Source organism: Ischnura elegans, assembly GCF_921293095.1.
Source record: "Ischnura elegans chromosome 13 unlocalized genomic scaffold, ioIscEleg1.1 SUPER_13_unloc_4, whole genome shotgun sequence".
Lineage (NCBI taxonomy): Eukaryota > Metazoa > Arthropoda > Insecta > Odonata > Coenagrionidae > Ischnura > Ischnura elegans.
The window spans coordinates 4,956,934-4,976,175 of record NW_025791660.1 but is presented as its reverse complement, the minus strand read 5'-3'; the positions used below and the strand labels follow the sequence as shown (position 1 = coordinate 4,976,175).

General features: G+C 37.7%; 1 protein-coding gene across 1 annotated transcript in view; it reads left to right on the top strand.

Moving 5' to 3' along the window:
- The window catches only part of LOC124173296, a 158,312-nt gene extending 140,716 nt beyond the window's left edge, over positions 1-17,596 (top strand). The window contains exons 6-12 of the mRNA XM_046552815.1: positions 1,384-1,515; positions 5,599-5,766; positions 9,532-9,651; positions 9,927-10,046; positions 10,455-10,574; positions 13,481-13,606; positions 17,368-17,596. Of these exons, the coding sequence (XP_046408771.1) occupies positions 1,384-1,515; positions 5,599-5,766; positions 9,532-9,651; positions 9,927-10,046; positions 10,455-10,574; positions 13,481-13,606; positions 17,368-17,448 (867 nt within the window). The 3' untranslated portion in view covers positions 17,449-17,596. The remainder of the gene's footprint in view (positions 1-1,383; positions 1,516-5,598; positions 5,767-9,531; positions 9,652-9,926; positions 10,047-10,454; positions 10,575-13,480; positions 13,607-17,367) is intronic.
- The last annotated feature ends 1,646 nt before the right edge of the window (positions 17,597-19,242 follow it).

The following is a 19,242-nucleotide window of genomic DNA, read 5'->3' as shown; positions in this document are numbered from 1 at the left end:
GTGATTAAAGCATTCTTCATGATCACTTTTGCTTCTTGTACCAATTGATTATAATAGGTATCAATGTAGGTTCCTCTTTCCAATAGAGTAATCTGGTAACATACAAGTGCCCATCTCTTAAAGAAGATGATATTAGCGATGAAAAAGAAGGAAATAGACTCTGTGATTGCACTGATGGTGCCTCAAGCAAACTGATACATCAAAAAATTTCTGGACAGGTAATGCTATTTACGAACTATTTATTGTCCGTTGACCTTGAGTTACATATAAACTGTGTTGGCATCTTCCTAAAATTGCTTTTTCTTATCTTTAGATATTTACTTTCTTTTTCTGTTTTGAATCCTTATTAATCTCACTAATGATATATGTACATCTAGAAGCAATCTTTTCTCTTCTTCCCATCCATCTCTCCATTTCTCTTTTTGACTAATGTCTTTATAAGTCTATCATATCTCATGCTGTGGCTGATCAAGTTTTGTTTTTTTGAAGACTTCTCCTACTATTCTCTTTTCTTCCTTGGTATTTCCTCATTCCATCCCTTTTACCTTCTACATTATTCATGAGCAACACATTTCCAATGCTTTCACTTATGCCTTTCATGCGGCCGTCGATTTAAAATCTTGCTATCGTTTTTAAATATGCTCAAAATGTAGTGTCCGATGAATATTTTCCATATTTTTGTATTAGTATCCTCAGCTGTGTGGAGATTCCTCTTTTCTCTAGTGCTCTGTGTGCCAAAGCTATTCTATTCACTTTTTCTTTCTAGCTTTATCCATCACTGAGAACTAGGCCTCCAGTAGCTGGTCTGCCTTTTAGGTTATGAGGCATGAAAATGACATAGTGTTGAAACCATGGTCAGGAGTGGAGATATATGTTTAAGTGTTGAAGTTATCATTTGTTGTTTATATTTTATCATAGGTAATAATTGCATTTACACCTGAAACAATTTCATACGCTTGAAAGCACTGTTGCATAGCTTTTGAGCAAATAAGTATGTAAAGGTTTCAGTTATTTTTGTGCAAGATAATGACATTCGTCTTAAAAGCTCAGTGCTCTTTGCTTTGTTCTTTTTTGGAAGTTAACTACAATGATAGGGAAGTCCCCACTTTTAAAAGCTATTCATTCTCATGATGTGCCCAATGAAGTGGTTCCTCCCTTTTCTCAAGGCTTTTATTAGAGTATATTAGAAGGAAGAATAAGCTAACTGGCTGAATCTTGTTCGTCAGTTAAGATATTCTGTTTTTTACAAATAGGCCAGAATACTTCATCAGGGATTACTTGTTTACTACAGACACCCTGTAATTCAAGCTTCATTTATGATCACTTTTGCTGGTGCATCAATAGATTAAAATGTGTATCAAAGTGTGTTCCTCTTTCCAATAGAGTGATCCAGTAACTTTCAAGTGCTCTTCTGTTAAAAATGATGAGATTAGCGATGATGAAGAAGGATATGTGTTTAATGATTGCTCTGATGGTACCTCAAGCAAACAGCTGCATCAAGACTCTTCTGATCAGGTAATACTATTTATGAACTATTTATTGTCTGTTGAACTTGAATTGCATATGAACTATATATCAACTTTAAACTAACTTAGGAAAATTTTCTAGGCTTGTTAAAATCCTCAGATCCATTGTAAAATACATGTATTAATAACCGAACAAGAGTTTAGGATTTACATTCCTCTCTCTGTGAAGTGGTAATTTTATAAATTATTTCTTAAAGCCTTCTCAAGGGATTGCACTTACCTGTGTGTGGGACAAGTGAGTCCCATGGCTGATGTGCAATATATTTCCACATTACATGGCGCATGGGCTAAGTGCGATTGGTCCAGATATTCAGCTTTACATTGCTTTTTATGGTACCAACTTATGCTTATCCGTTCTTGAAAAATTCACCTACCACTTCCAATACCTTATCCAAGGTATTGGAGTTTTGTCTATTATTTAAAGGAACTTTATTGATTATTGTAATGATCATAGCTACCAAAATTACATTATATTTTTATCTACGAATAACTTATATTGCATTTACTATAAACAATATATCTACAATTTTAATAAATCAGAACAACAATAAATAAATTATATTCATATCAGCATTGATTTCAATAGTAGGAATTTCTCTAATTGTGGTAATTAATTTATGTTAAGATCTTATGTTAAAAAACAAGTAGCCTTCAAAGCTTCCAATAAAAGTAATAATCTTTTAAGTCTTAGTTTATATAAACAACTTTAGAATTGCAGTGTAATATAATTTCTATTGACTATATACCCAATGACTTCCAATACCTTCTCCAAGGTATTGGAATTGGCTTTTTTCATCTTCTAGTTAATTAGATATTACACTTAGAAATTTTAGTGAAATTGGTTTTATTAATGATGGTGACAGTATTCGAATTGCATACATTAATTTATGAGCATATTACAAGTAGCAAATGTTGTTGAAATGGCACATTGCAATATTTCCACTTATAGATTTATTTTACACTACGCGTTTCGTCGTTACAGCGACATTTTCAAGTGTGAAAAAAGTCTTAAAGATTTTCCTTATATATCATAGTGCTTGAGGGGAGGGTGGGAGTAAGATGGAGAATGGGGTTTGGGTGACGAGAAGCGATCATATTGAAGGGTTGGAGGGTCGTTTTAGGGTCTCGAACTGAGGCAGGGTGAGGGGGAAGAAAAGAAAGGTTCTAGGATGGGTGAGGGTACCCTGCATTCATTCGCTGTCTTCTTTCGGGTTGTGGTTGTCCGGATAGCGTCCTCGCCCAGATGATCTTCTCCTCCTGGGTAGTTGACCTCGTGTCCTTCTTCTACTGTTCTTCTGCGGAGTGAAAGTACAAGTGAACAGTAGAAGAAGGACACGAGGTCAACTACCCAGGAGGAGAAGATCATCTGGGCGAGGACGCTATCCGGACAACCACAACCCGAAAGAAGACAGCGAATGAATGCAGGGTACCCTCACCCATCCTAGAACCTTTCTTTTCTTCCCCCTCACCCTGCCTCAGTTCGAGACCCTAAAACGACCCTCCAACCCTTCAATATGCTCGCTTCTCGTCACCCAAACCCCATTCTCCATCTTACTCCCACCCTCCCCTCAAGCACTATGATATATAAGGAAAATCTTTAAGACTTTTTTCACACTTGAAAATGTCGCTGTAACGACGAAATGCGTAGTGTAAAATAAATCTATAAGTGGAAATATTGCAATGTGTCATTTCAACAATATTACGAACTTCCACCACATCGTGCCTAACATCATACAAAAAAAAAAAAAAAGTAGCAAATGTGTTTAGAAGCTGAATAATTAACGATAAAAATAGCACCAAGTTTTTATGTGACAAGATGTCTTTATGTAAATTAGATTTAAAGGAACAACTCAAACTACTCAGCATTGAATATTGATTTGTTCATTTTAATGTGGGTTTTAACCCGAGAAAGATGGGCAAATGGTTAACTTATCCTCAACAGCCAACTGAAGGCTTAGGTAATATTTTTATGTCTTCTCTAGGTATTTTGCTTGAACCCTCATTCTGTGGATAGGTAAAACTTTTTTCAGTCCCGCAACATGTCCTTGGAAAGCAAACCACAGGATCACCTGATTCATTGATCTCCAGAATTTTCCCAATATAGTGAGCATCTGGCATTTTACCTCTGAATATAGCCAGAATCCAATCTCCACTACAATCCTGTATTTTTAGGAGTGCACCAACTATCCCAAGCATGTTTCCCTTCGAATAGTATCAAAGGAGGGGCTTTGATTTCATTTGCACTTTCCACCATTAACAATGAAGCTCAAACGACCTAATAAACTAATTGTATGAGTCGAGAGAAATGCACTCTTGAAAACGACTCTTTTCTTCCCTGGGTACATAGAAAATGAAGTTTTGTCCAGATTCTATACATGCATTCTGGTTTATTATCATCGTGCAGCTCATGGATTGTCTTTTGCAACAAATCAAATTGAGCATTTATCACAAGAGGTCAGAATTTTTTTTCCTTGCATACTCTATCCTTTGAGGTTTTTTAATTGAAAATTTGTGCCATGAAATTAGACCAAAAAAGCAATCTTCAGGATTTTTGTCGTCTTTGAAAGGTATTTTATGCTATTTCTATGAGCATGATCAGCAACCATTTCAAAATCCACTTTTTTAGACAACTTTAATGCATATTTATTCATACTAGCACATTTTCTCCCCATTCTTCCAATTATAAATTCGTCAAGTGCCTTCTGAAGGTCATCGTTGCTATTTGGCAGCCCTTTTGTGTTTTTCTCACGTAATTGTGCACCTTTTAACCATGCAATATTAATTATTGCTCATATTATGACAGCAACCCCCAAAATATGCACGAAATTATTGAATATATGCTACCAGGTCTTAAACACAGTGAAGGAAATACACACAATATGTCTGCTAAAAATGTAAGCTTGATTTTGGTAGGGCTTCAGGAAAGGTCTCAAGTTTAACTTTGCATAAACAATTTCACCTGAATCGAACTAAGGTTATGACAATCAAAAAGATGCAATTGTTATGGTGAGAGCAAAATGCGATGTAACTATTTTATGAAAACTAACTAAAGAAAGCTTCTTTATCAAAACAACCATAAAAATAAAAGTTGGTATGAGAACCCTCATTAAACAACCTAGTTCTGTAGTCCACAATGATTTGTAATATGTATACAAAAAAAGTTTAACTCAAGAATTGCCAAACAAAAACTAAAAATTTAAGCCATACTACAATCCTGTAGCCCTGTAAGGAAAGAATGATTGGATATGGTGGGAAATGTGCGACCCCCCCATCTAAACTAAATGTAATGATCCGAGTTCTAAAATTTAAAGTAACCAAGAAAACTAATCCATGAAGAACAGAAAACAAGATATAGTTCTTACCTAGCACCTCTGATACGTAGATAATGAAGGAACTGTGGTGTTACCTGTCCTCACAACCAACAACAACTACGAGATGAACTGAAAGGTATATTTTCTAAGAGTGTGGAACAAGAATTCGAGGGATAAATATTTCGAAGTAGTCGGCTCTGGTTCCATTGCAATATGTGGAATATGTTGTACGACCGCCACATGACTCGCGAACGGAAATACGATCTTCTTGAGTGAGGTTGCACTTAACACCACCTCACCTTACTAGTAATTGTCCATATAAATGAACCCATGAATGTACCCTTGAATGAATGTACACATAAATGTAATTCACCTGTGAAAATTGTCACCCTAAATTTCTATTTTATGTACTAGCTTGCAACTTTAAAAGAAGGGAGTTAAGATACTTTGCATGACCTTGATATTCCAGGGTTTACATGAGTTTGCTGTGAATGGCACGATTTGAGGGCCTTCTCATGGCCCATGTGATGCTATAATAAAGCCATAATAGTATGACCTGAGTTTCAACAAGAATCTTCTTGCCCAATGTTGATTCTAACAGCCATGTAGTTTATGGCTGATTGATTTGCAGACACGTTTCAATTTTTATTTAATGGCATTGATAAAATTGCAAAAATCCTGCTTCATCGTGATTATCAGCATTCCTTATTTGTTGATTTTGAAGTAGGTGAGTGGCTGTATCAGTGTTACTCTCTTTGCAGAGTATTGGAGGAGAGGGGGCAGTTCATGACAATTTGAGGTCTTCTGCTGAAACTAAGAGCTGCGTTCGTGATGTGATTGTAAGCACTTCAGAGAAAGCATGCTCAGTCCAACCAAATGAAATATTCATTCCTGTGCCAGACATCCAACTGCCCACTGCCAATATGTTGGTAAGTTTTAGTCTCATACACGGTAAAACCTATGTTGAAAGATTCATTATTTTTGCTTTTGTTATAATAATATATCAATTGTATGATGAAAATAGGTGTGCCTAGCATAAGTTTATGCATTTCTATGGGGAGTCTTCTTTATCATTTGCATCATAAGTTGTACGATAGAAGGTAAAATGCTTATCCATTTACTCATAATTCAATTTAACCTTTTCCCTACTACACACATATATACATGTGTGGACGTTTCCTAACCCGGGAGACGACAGCCCTATATTTATGTGTGACATTTTCCTGGCCAGGAGAACAAAAGCCGTATGTGTATTTTCTAGCTCTCCCCCACTTAGGACGGTCGTGGGTTTACGTTGTCTTTGTCTTGGGACTCAACCCTGCGGGGTTTAGGAATAAGCTTCAGAATCCGGGAGCATGTACCCGGACCCCTTGTCTTTTATAACCCCTCTTAGCGGTAAGGGAAAGCAGTTATACTATTGTTTATCCAGTCAGTTTTCCAAATGAATAATTGTTTATTTCTCAAGGAAAATAGACTAAGAATTGAATTATTGGTCTTTTGAACAGAATTTACAATTTTTAAACGAAATTCTATGATAAATATTAACTTAAATCTCAAGTTATGTATAAACGTCAACATGGAAATTGTTGTTGCATTCAATGCTTTAATATTGACCGTAGAACTTCACTTAAATTTTGACAATGTTCAGAAAAAAATGAGGAATTCAATTCAAAGTCTGCAATTTATGTGCAAGCAACAATTATCCGTATTCTAAATACGTATAAGCAATAATTAAGTTGACCGCATAACATTGCCACAGGTATGGTCGTAAACCCGGAAAGGAGGGTGCACAACTACCCTTGGAGTTTGAGATAAAGCAGAGTTCCAGCAAGGTGGGGTCGAAAAAGGTTCCGCAAGACCCTTCTTAACGAATGTCCTCCAAAAATGCTCCGTACCACGAGAAAGAAGAGTCTCTTGGGGCTCAGTACAGCAGTCATGCTAAGACAAAAACTCTGCTGTCTCGAAAGGGTTAAGTTGTACTATACGGCCAATGTTAAATGACCTTGGTTTAAAATATAAGCGGCTCTCAAGTGAACTCTCGAGCGATGAAACTCATTATTAGCCGATTAAAAATGAAGTGTGTCTCATTGATCCCGAAAGGGACTGGCGGGTCGTAAAGGAAACCATTAGTTGGTCCTCTTTTGGACTGCAAGGATGATAAAGGTTATTTTATGTGCATTGCTGTGAAATAGCCACAGTAAATTCATCCAATGGTTCACAGAATTTAAATTTTACTGTCTAAAATGCATCTCTCACTTACCATGGTACTTATTGTGACGATATCTTTAGTGTTCAGTGGGAATGTCTGTTTCAGTTACAAATATTAGATGGAAAGAATTATTTGTGGGAGACCCTGATTTCCTTTTAAGAAGATAAGTATTTTGTGAGGCTCTCAACTGGTTGCGGGTTCATTAAGGTCTTTTCTCCTGCATTTTGCTTTTTTTTTTGTTTCATAAGCTCGTAGTTTACCACAGTAACAGAATGCAATATGAGCTGGCTAGCACTTATGATATTCTGGCTGACATAATCCATCATGATGGATTATGTCAGCCAGAATGGCTTTAATTTGAGATAATCGTTACAGATGTAAATTTGTCTTTATTTATCAGCTACATAATTCTAGTGGCAAGAAGTGATGATGATGCTGTTGGTGCATTTTCTAGAGTATCCGTACACAGGAACCCACCTACTATATGTAAAAGAAAAGCAAGATACCTGAGTTTGAAGGGATGTATGGTCTAAATGAGGTAATCAATTTAAATGCAAAAAAATGATGAAAGAGAATTTATTTCTATCTCAAATAATTTACTTCAAAAAATCCACCCCATGGTTTTTCCTGTACTTAATTTTTTCTAAAAATAATACCTGTTTTTTGTGTAAAATCAAGTTGCCCAACTTTGAGCACCTGAAGACGATGGACAACTCGCCCATCGAAACGTCGGCCGAGATGGAGTTTGACAACCTGACCCGGTGGAAATCCAGAGTAGCCTTCCACAATTCAATATGCCAGGAAAGCCTACGATCATTCTTTGAGCACCTGGTATTCTCACAGTTTTCTATCCAGATATGTGGAATTTTGATAGAGGAAATCCATATCTTTTGTTAAAAATTTGTAGGAAAAAAATTGTTTATACCACAAAAATTGATAGATTTGTTGTAAACAATGAAAATCTTTGCTAACATCGAAACTAATGGATAAATTGAAAATAGATTGGTACTGATGTATGCTGTACAATGATTTTAATACTAGTATTGATAACACTTGCATTGAATATTGCTGATTAAGTCAACATCGCTTAATATTTATCTAAATGTTTTACACCTGTACTGGCAGCTCCATCATGGGAGAGGGTGGAGAAAAGAGGTGCATGGTTGCCACCGACTCGGCTGATGCAGCAAGTGGGCGATTCATATACTACCAGGGTACAATGCATCCATATGGCAACTGTGCACGGCTTTGAGAGACTTTCTCTTTTCTGTTGTTTTGTTTTGGTCTTCCTCACTAGGCAGAGCAAAACCGACAACCAGAGAGCAAAAAAAAGAATAATAATCAAACTGTATTGAATATATTGCTGCCAATTAATGTGTATGATATACACACCTAATTACATTTCACGGCAAACAACAATACCAATAAATTTTCAATGGGCTAATTGGTTTCAAATTCAACAGAGATGATATTTGCATTGTTTAAAAAATTTTCGTTAATTTTCGTCGCATAACCAATTTTTATTTAATAATAGTTCATAAAAGATCTGGCTTTCTTGCATCAAAATTCCTAGTTATTGGAATGAAAATATGGGAATATATAGACCACAAAGTTGGGCAACTTCATTATACACTCAAAAAATTGTGGGTACATATTTTGAAAAAATTAGTACAGGAAGTATTATGGGGTGGAAATTTTTTTACATAAATGACCAAAGTAGAAATATATTCTCTTTCATATGCTGTTTGTTGCATTGAAATTAATTGAGTCATTTATGCGATAGATGCCCTGAAACTTGGGTGTCTTGCATTTTTTTACAGACATAATGTGGGGTTCAAACATTTAACCCCTGGGTTGGTGACAATTACTGGGTGTACTACTACGTACTTTCTCCCATGGCCATTTAATGCCTAAATGGTGTTTAGCCTCACCAACTGTCTGCCTCCAATTTCTTCTATCTTCTGCCTCCTCCTTGCTGACTCCCATTTTCTATATCAATCAATATCTAATCCTTCCATCTTTTTTTCGGTCTTCCTGGAGGTTGTCTTCAATCAGGATTTTCTTCCCAGACTTGTTTTACTAGAGCCTCTATCTGTCTTAGCATTGCCCAGCCCATCGCCATCTGCAGTTCTTAAGTTTCAGCAAACATGTTGGGCAAGTTGAAATGTTGCCTGAGTTTCCTGTTGTTTTATTTTCCAGATTTCGTTTTGTCTTACGGGTCCAAAAATCTGCTCTAAAAACTTCATATTAAAAGATACATAATAATAAATTTTTCTGCTCTTTTGTTGATAAGTTTTGATTCAGCTCTATATAGATGGATCGGTCTTATTGTGGTTTCATACATTCAAAGTTTGGTTCTGATGGATAAAGGTTTTGATGTTAGGAGTCTGTTGAGGACATACGTACTTGTACTACATTAAATATTATTTAAAATATGTAATTATTATGAGGACTTTATTGCGTGTTGTGCTGCGTTCTTTTTCAGTGTCATGTACAAGTCGAGAATAAAGAATCTCAAAGAGAAGAGAATAATCAAATGCTGCATGGAACCGCTCCAGATGGAATTGAAAGTGATGCAATAGACCCTATGGCAACTGGTAACTTGGTAAGTGAACACTTTCCTTGTTTACACGTTCCGTGCTCGTGACGCTACATCTACATCATGGCAGCCACTACCGAGTGGCTGATGACGTAATGTTATGTCATGATTCCCTTTTGTGTTATTTTCCACCCTGAGTACCAGCCACCGGTGTTAGGGTATGGGAAGGGTCATTCTCCACTCTTTGCCTATTTGCCGTGTGGAAAGCTCCAAAAAATTTTATCTATTTAAATTTTAAATTATTAGGACTTAATTGAGAGTTGTGCTGCAATCTTTTTCAGTATCATGTAAAAGTGGAGAATAAAGAATCTCAAAGAGAAGAGAATAATGAAATGCTGCATAGAACAACTCCTGATGGAATTGAAATTGATGCAATAGACCCATTGGCAATGGATGACATGGTAAGTGAACACTCTTTCCTTGTTAAGCACAGTTTAGTTATGTTACAAATCCATTCCTCAGTGGAGCACTACTCGTATGACTGAGCAAAAAAACACAAACTTTTCCCTCACTTGATCAAATTTGAACAAGTATTGTAGGGCTTTGTCTTTCATTTAAAAAAATTGCTCAAAATGAGTGATTCAATATTATTAACAGAATAGGTGCATTCGAGCACAATAGGAGCCCTCCTAGGCTCAATTGGAGAGAAAAGAGCTATCATGTCAGAAATTTCATTGAAGTTGGTCATAAAAATCTCAGGCATAGTTGCATTTGACTAGGATGAGTATTTTGTGATAAAAGAGGAGGTTTTATTTGTATCATTATTATTAATTGTATTTCGTGGAGTGACACACAGCATTCTCTTCTAGTTTCATGTAAAAGAGGAGAACATGGATCCCTTAGGAGAAGAGAATGGTGAAGTGCTGCGTGGGACAGCTCCCAATGGAATTGAAAGTGATGCTATAGACCCATTGGCAATGGATGACATGGTGAGTCAACACTCTTTCCTTGTTCAGCCCAGTGTTTTTATGATGTAAATCCCTTCCTCTGTGGAACATTGGAACATTCCCAGCCTCACTTAGGAGAAACGACCAACCTTTTTCCTGACTTTATAAACAGTAAATAACTTCAAAAGAGTGTGTTGTGAATTTATGAATTATTCTAAATGAATCACTCATTGTAATGAGCACAATGGGTGCAATGAACTGCACCAGTTACTCGCATTTACTCACTAAGTGAGTGAGTGTTCTGACTTCATGGCACAGTTGACCTTTTAGTGGGAGTAGAAACAGCTTGCTCACTTTGGATCAGCACGGAGCAGAGGGGAGGAAAACAAGCGAGGGTCATGATGCCTACTCTTGCAGCAAGTATGCTCTCACATGGTGATCATGATGTCATGATCACTGAGCAAGGTGCAGCTGAATACAACTGGGATTTGAATCATGATCCCCATATGTAATGGTTCAAAATGAACAAAATAATTCAATTTGAGATATTTATCCTAATCAAGTTCAATCAATCTCAAAATCCATACCTGCTACATTTGGATTTTGGTGAACATAAATTGTGACCCAAACATCTATTGCTCCCCACAATGTACGAAATGCAATCATTCAATTTGAGTGATTTATCCTAATCAAGTTCAGCTTGTTGTATTTGGTTGTTTAGCCAGAGAATTGGATTTTGCAGCCACTAGCTGTGTCCACCAAACATAATTCTTTCCTAATGATGATTTTGTCACAGTCTCCACCGCGAGGTCAGCTGACCGAAAATTTTATTTTTCTGTTATTCTGCGATCGACAAAATGCACTAAAAACCGGTTTGGGCCTACAACTCTCCTCTCCTCTCCCTCCTCTTCTTCCCTCCCTGGAATTTCCTGGATAGCCAACCTGCGCGAGGCTTGCATGGTGACATGTCTTTTTGCATTCAGGCGTTGCCTAAAAAGGTCCTCTCCGATGAACCACCCGATCCACCCCCATCAGTAAGTTCAGTCCCATGCCCACTCATCGATTTCCTTGCATCAATCTGCTCACGCCCAATCGTTTTCAGGCTGAGAGTTTTATTTCTCGCATGATGCTTCCCACCATGTGGCAGTGGAGAGGAAATCCTCATGTACCAGTCTATGGTGCCAGCTGCAGTGTTATTTTGTGCTATGACAGGAGTCATATTTTGTTTTATTTGTTTCGCTATCTTGCAAGTGATGTAAGGTGATAATGTTTGGAGAGAGTTACCTTTGGGGGATATTCAAGAGGAAACCAACCTTAAAGACCGTAAATTTTTGAATGGTGCCAATTATTATTTTAATCTCCAAATGACTCTGAAGTGTTATTAAATCGATAAGTAAATTATTCCTGTGTCTGTTTAAATCCAATGTGCTGGAAGTCATTGTGATGTTCCTTAACTTGGTGGTGCAGCCTGTGCATGCACCAGGCACCCTATTCATAAGAAAATATTCTTCAACCAAAGTTTTGGGAACCACAGCCATCTCTACAATCGGTGCTGTGATCGCCTGTGCTGAGTAACGCCTGGGCAACAGACTGCTTAAGTATGTAACTGGCTTTTCCTTCATTGTGGGGGGCAATGGATGTTGGGGTCGCAATTTATGTTCACCAAAATCAGAATGTAGTGGGTATGGATTTTGTGATAACTGAGTAAGATTTTATTCAGTTTAATGAGAAGGCAGATAAACTATTGGGCTGTATATTGTTGGCCAAAAATTTAGTTGACCTTCCCTGAAGCAGTAGGAGTCATTAATCAGGTAATTTATTACTTCTACAGACATCTGTTAATTCAGGTTTCGGTTGTGATCAGTTTTATTTCTTGCGCAAATTGGTCTAAATGTGTATCAATTTAATGGCAATTCTCTTTCTATTAGAGTGGCACGGGAATATACACATCCTCTTCAGTAAAAATGGATAAGAGCAGTGATGATGAAGAAGAATATGATTGCACTGATTGGGCCAGTAATGACCTGATGCCACATGCCTCTGCTGATCAGGTGTGAACTATTTGTTGCATGTTCTAAATTGAATTGTACGTAAATTTTATCACCATCATATGTCAGCATTCCTGAGGTTGGTTTCACACAGTACTCTGATACACAAGTCTTTATCTGCATACCTTTTATGTGTTAATGTATTTCTTCTCTTTAACATTTGTAATATCCTGTTCTATGAAACAAATTTAGGACCATCCATTACCTTTCTCCATGTCCACCTGTGCTTAGAATATGATCTGTATCTGGCTATCGAATCTCATGGTATGGCCAATTAATTGTCCCATCTTCCTTTTAGGGGTTTTAGAAAGTTCGTTTTTTCTTCCTCCATCCTCTCTTTCTCATTACATTCACAGTTCATCTGATTTATCATCATCACGTATAAATTTATTATCACTTAATCTTGCTTGCCTACGTTATTTTAAATTACTGAAATGGATGATAATGAACTAAATGATTGCCTTAAATGCACTTAATTTTTTTCTCTGATATTGGCAATGTATGTATTTTGTAAATCTTAATGCTTACGTAGCGGCATTTTTATCTCATGAAAAGGATCTCCGTACGCAATATATCATTATTAATAACGTGGTATTTGGAGGTAACAACACCTTGGTCTATTGCTCTGTGGATTATTTCAGAGATTTTGTATTGAAAAAAAAAAGATGCGTTACACCTATAACAAAGATACCTTTGTGACAAACTTGCAAACGTAATTTACAAAATATAAAATTCTTAGCACTACTTTCCTCAAGGCTGTTTGTGGTATAGTATGCAGATGAGTGCTGAAATGCTGAAATTGAAATTTCTTCCTGTGACTAACTGGTAATGATTATAATTTTTATATTTCTGTATCTCTGTCTTTTATAATTCTGGTTGTGGATTCTCTTGCTGCCCCAGACCTCAATGGCCTCTGGAGGTAAAGAGGTGGATGATGAGGGCAGGGGAGTCGTCCTGACAGGCCTCGACTGGAAGCTTATTGAGGCGAAGAAGGAACCATCTCCTGAGGAAGGTGACGCTGCAAAGGTATGCTTAAAATATTCTTGGTAATCATAAAAATCTATTCATTAATATATGAAGTGATGATTGTTAGAAATAACAAATTTTAAGTTTAGTAAATGAAAAAAACTTTGATTGTGTAACTGTACCTGTTGACAACCTGAAGAGATAATGAGAGTAAGGGTGCCTTCACAGCTCTGTGTATGTCAGCTTAATGAGAGCTCCAGTCCCATTCACAAATTCTGCCATTCACAGCTCTTTGTTGCAAAAATAAATGATAGGTGAGAAGCATCGGCTCCTAAAAATTGGCACAGGTGCTTCTAACCTTTTGATTTTAAGCTAATCGCATGACACACATGTTGTTTTGTGCATTTTTGCACAATATCATTCGTCATGTGATGATATGACCTGCAATGGACTCAACAGCTCGCTTGGCAAAGTGGAACGCACAGCTGCTCCCGAGAGCCATTGGCAACAATATCATTCATGTAGATATTCTTCTGAAGTATCAGTTGCATTGGTAGAAAATAGGGCGATCATGGAATCGTTAGTCATGAATTTAATGATGGTGCTTGTTCATTTTTATGGCATTTCAGTTTAATTCCCTCACCTGGAATTTTTTTAAAATAACAAATGACATACACTCAGTGAACATGAGTAATGTGAAAAGTTATCAGAAACGTTTATTTATGTTGCACATTGATCAAATAGCTTGGCCCAGCCATGCTTTCGAAATAGCTTCTATTGAAAAGATTGTATGATAGGCACCATTGTATGATGTGAATTGGTATTTAAACGGCCGTAGGCACCAGCCAACAGCTCTCATGCTGTATTTATCTGGTGATACCCATGCTGGGTACTTATAATGCTAATCTATGCTACGCAGTGAATTACCTTCTTGGAAACCAAATTCTAAAGTGAGATATTATGCTGAAAAAAAGATAATATAGTTTTAGTAGGTTTTTTGAGGAGTGTTTATATTGCAAAATAGGTAAGCACCTCAGAGTGACTTTGTGGCTCTTATTGCCAAGGTCAAGGAGGGAAATGTATATCTTATCTGAAAAAATGTTCATCGTTTTGACTGAAAGATATAAATCATTTTCCAATGAGGTTTTGTGTGCTCTATGTTACATAAGTGTGATGGGACACACTATTAATTTACTAGGCCACGAGGGCCACATTCCAAGTTGATGTTTTCGATGCCAACGTCTACTGAAGAATCCAGTGGCGTATTTCTTATTTACGAAGAAGCGAGCAAGCCGACATTCGTGCGCTACAGAGGAACAAGGCGATCAAAGTTTTGCCAGCTGACAAGGGAAACGCTACCGTCCTGATGAACTCTGAAGATTACCACCAAAAGATACTGGATATTCTACGGAACCAGGCATACAGGAAAATTCACCGCGATCCCACTGACTGCGTCACCCGGAAAACGATCGCATTTATCAAGAGTTGCGGCCTCCCCACGGACACCGCCAAGAATCTGCATCCTCCAGCACCCGCACCTCCAAGACTTTACGGCCTGCCAAAGATCCACAAGGATGGCGCGCCTCTGAGGCCAATCGTGAGCGCCATTGGATCACCCACCTATAACCTGGCGAAATTTCTCACGAACATCTTATCACCGCATCTAGGCAACTGTGATCACCACATCAAGAATTCATCAGAGTTCGTGAAGGCCCTTGCAGATTTTCAACTTGGTGAAGACGACATAATGATAAGTCTTGACGTAGTGTCTCTGTTTACCCGAGTGCCTCCACGGGATACGCTGAGACTGCTGGAGTCCAAGTTTGAAAGTGACACGGTGAAACTTTTTCATCACGCATTAACGACTACATATTACAAGTACGATGGAGAATTCTACTAGCAAGCCGATGGAGTCGCCATGGGATCACCACTCTCCCCGCTAATTGCAAACTTCTTCATGGAGGACTTCGAGGAAAAGGCTCTTGTCACCGCCTCTCTGCGGCCGAAATGTTTTTTCCGGTACGTTGATGATACTTTCATCGTTTGGCCACACGGACCGGATACGCTCAACCAATTTTTAGATCATATGAATAGCCAGCACCCCAATATAGAGTTCACCATGGAGACGGAAAAAGACAACAGGATACCCTTCCTAGACATAATCATCTATCGGAAGGGAAATGGAAGATTAGGACATAGCGTGTATCGGAAGCCGACCCACACCGACCTCTATCTTAACGGTCGAAGTCATCATCATCCTTCCCATAAGGCAGCAGTCATGTCCATCCTTATCCATCGGGCCGAATCAATTTGTGACTCAGAGAGTCTCCCCAAGGAGTTACTTCATCTGAAGAAGACCTTCCGGCAGAATGGCCACCACGGAAGAGACATTTCCAAGGCCCTGAAAAGCTCCTTCACCAACCACAACACCGCCACCTAAGAAGAAGGAGAAAAACCAATAGCATTTGCTGGCGTACCTTTCGTCTCGACCGTCTCATGCAAAATAGCTAGAATACTCTAGAGGTATGATATTAAAACCTATTTTCGCCCACCTGCAAAACTTAGAAACCAACTAGTGACGGCCAAGGACCCCTGCGGCCTCATGACACCAGGGGTCTACCAGATTCCATGCGAATGCGGCCAGGTGTATGTCGGTGAGACAGGAAGGACTATCGCCACCAGGATGAAGGAACACCAGCGGCATTTCAGGCTCGGCCAACCCGAAAAATCCGCCGTGTCTGAGCACAGCATATCACACGACCATGCCATTCGCTGAGAGAACACGAAGGTCCTGTGCCGTGTGGACAGATTCTGGGAAAGGCTGACCAAGGAAGCTATTTTAATTCGGACGACGACTAACACCATGAACCGTGATGCTGGTTACGCCCTAAGCAATTCCTGGAAACCGGTGCTTAAATATGTCAGCGAAGCCCGGGAAAAAAGGCGGGAAAAGGCGGACCAATCACGAGTCACCTGACCTGGAGCTCATACTATATAAGTGGGATCACTCAACGCAAAGACAAGCCCTGATGACGATGGACGACTCGGCCATCGAAACGTCGGCAGAGATGGAGAACCTTAACCGGTGGTAATCCCGAATAAAGTCCAACGCTACAGCTTAAGGATTGGAGAATGTATCTTATGAAATCGGGGAATGAGAAGAGTTGCCAGAGCCGGCAGAAATATATTTTCAGCTTTGCTAAATCGTCGGTTAAATTCCGAAAGCACTTTTTCTTAAAGAAATGTCGATACTTTCCCAGGCTCATTCCTAACAAAATGAAATACGTAATATGAAGCCATAGTTTAAATAAAAAAAAATAATTGTTGATTATTTCTGATTCTTGATTATTTTTAATAATTTTATCAAAGTACATTAATCATTCAATTAATTGGTTACTTATTGTTGTTTGATTAATCGAAAGAGAAAAATCAATTATTTGCGTTAAACGATTAATCGTTGCCATCCTTATCTCTATAGCTTTTTACTTTCATCTAAAATGCTTGTATAGTGCCTTCCTTTTCAATAACCCAAATGTCTGTACTGGAAAAGGTGTTTGTTAATGGGGTAATCTCACAGGTTATTTATAAATTTTTGCAATGCTATTTTTAATTACTGTGTAATTGTTTACTAGCCTGCATGATTGCACTCTTATTATCTCAGTATTGATGAAGCAATCAGAGTTTATTTTTAGAAAGTTAGATACTGCAAGGTAGTGGACTTTACTTAAATTATTATTTGATTATTCTTTCTTAAATCCCTCTTCAGTTATTTTGTCCCTGGAAGCTTTAAGGTATCTCGATGTTGTTTTCTAACTTTCCAGTCTTTCAAAAAAGCATCTAATGCAATAGTTAAAGGATGGCCGGACACAAGGATGGCGTCAACCCAACAAGAAGCCGTTTAAGGTCATGTGATATAGTGCTTTGCCAAAAGCATCAAGTCTTTCCTACCAGTGCCTACAATACGAAAATGTTTTCCATGCTACAAGTAGATTAAGAATATTTAACGTTTGTCTGTGCTAAGCTCCTTGTTGGGGTGGAGTTACCTCGGTATTTAAAACATGGTATGTGTTTTTTTCTAAAATTTACTCTTACAAATTAATTACTAATTTTTTTATAGCATTGTCGAATTTAAACAAATTTTTAGTGTTAATGACAACAAAGTTAGTAAACTAAAGGTACTAAGACTTTTTTTTCCGATTTTTATCATTTTTAATGATAAAATTTCATTTAAAAGTTGTTTATGCACAAAACAGAACAAAGAATTCATTTGAAAGTACAAAAAAAGTGTAATATGGGGAGGGTGGGGCATAATTGCCGAGGAGTGGCCCAAATGTCTCGCTAAGTGGAGTGACGGGCTGGGCCTGAATGCATCCGACAATGGCTGCATCAGCAGTCACTTCCCTTCCCATTCATCTGCTTTGAAAATTCCATGACAGCTATATCCAATGTCAGATATTCCGTGTATGATATTGCCCATTGGGTCAACCAGACGGTTGGCACAAAAAGGTTAATTAGTTTTCAATGGCATTTGTGGAGTTACCTTAGAGTTTTGTCTTTTCTGTTTGGAGTAGTTAAAATATCTCTTGTTTGGTGAGAGGTAAAAGGAAGACGAGCAAATTGCATGTAGCTCCCTATTATGCAAGTGCTAAATTAAGTATTCCATGAATCGAAGGTAACTAGGTGAGTGTTCAGAAAGCAGGTCTCAGAGTTCAATAAAACATTATAGTGCTCTAGTATGTCTTGTGCTGACCACAAACCTACTCCCACATGGGGTTATATAACCAATGTTTGAACAAAAAATACTGTTTAACATTTACAGGGAAACGTTTAGCCATGTAAACTGCACCTCTGATAGATTGTGTTGTACTCCAATGGTCTTAGTGGCCGGCTACGATGCATGCTGCTCCTCCATTGTTTGACTTGGAGAGCAAATAGACAGTTATTCCTTCAGAGTAAAGATGGGAGATCCGCTGTCTATCGCATTATATCACTGCAAATTAAAAACACACAAAGCCATCATCCCGCAATTGTATCGTAACATTAGTCATGCTAAGAGAAACTGCTGTCTTCCATGTACCTAAGGAATACTTGCACTTGTGTTCATTTTAATCGAATTGAAAACATTCCGTGCAATGTATTGCGTTTTCTTGTTTTTTAAATGATAGTTTCAACCATTTTCCCCAAAAAAATAAAAATTTGTGTTTTTGGACATAATTCGCGATTTTTTTTAGTTAAAAAGCCATTTCCCCAGTCACTTTGTGGTATGTTGTAACTTCCTCTATAAGGACACTTTTTGCCAAATCTACAAAATTTGAAACAGCGAAATTTTCCTATCCCTACTTATTAATTTTCCATGCAGAGTTAGTGAACCTTCATATCTTCCCATTGAAGCTGTACTACCTTTATTCTATAAGGAGTATATCCAAAGTTTTCTCTTTTTTTTACTCAGAATGGTTTTCCATTTTATCTTGCCTGAGTTAGTTATTTTTATTTGTCAAAATTTTAAAACTATTATATTGGTCTCTAAACTAAATTACAAGCCAAAATACACTTAAGTTATCCTCCGTTATGTACCCTATTAATTTTCCATGAATGTGTGTTATTACATTTGTGCTCTGGACTCTCATGGAAATTTCTCCCTTAACCCTCATATGGATTTACAAATTTAGTTACGTCGTTGGATTTTCGGCGCCGCA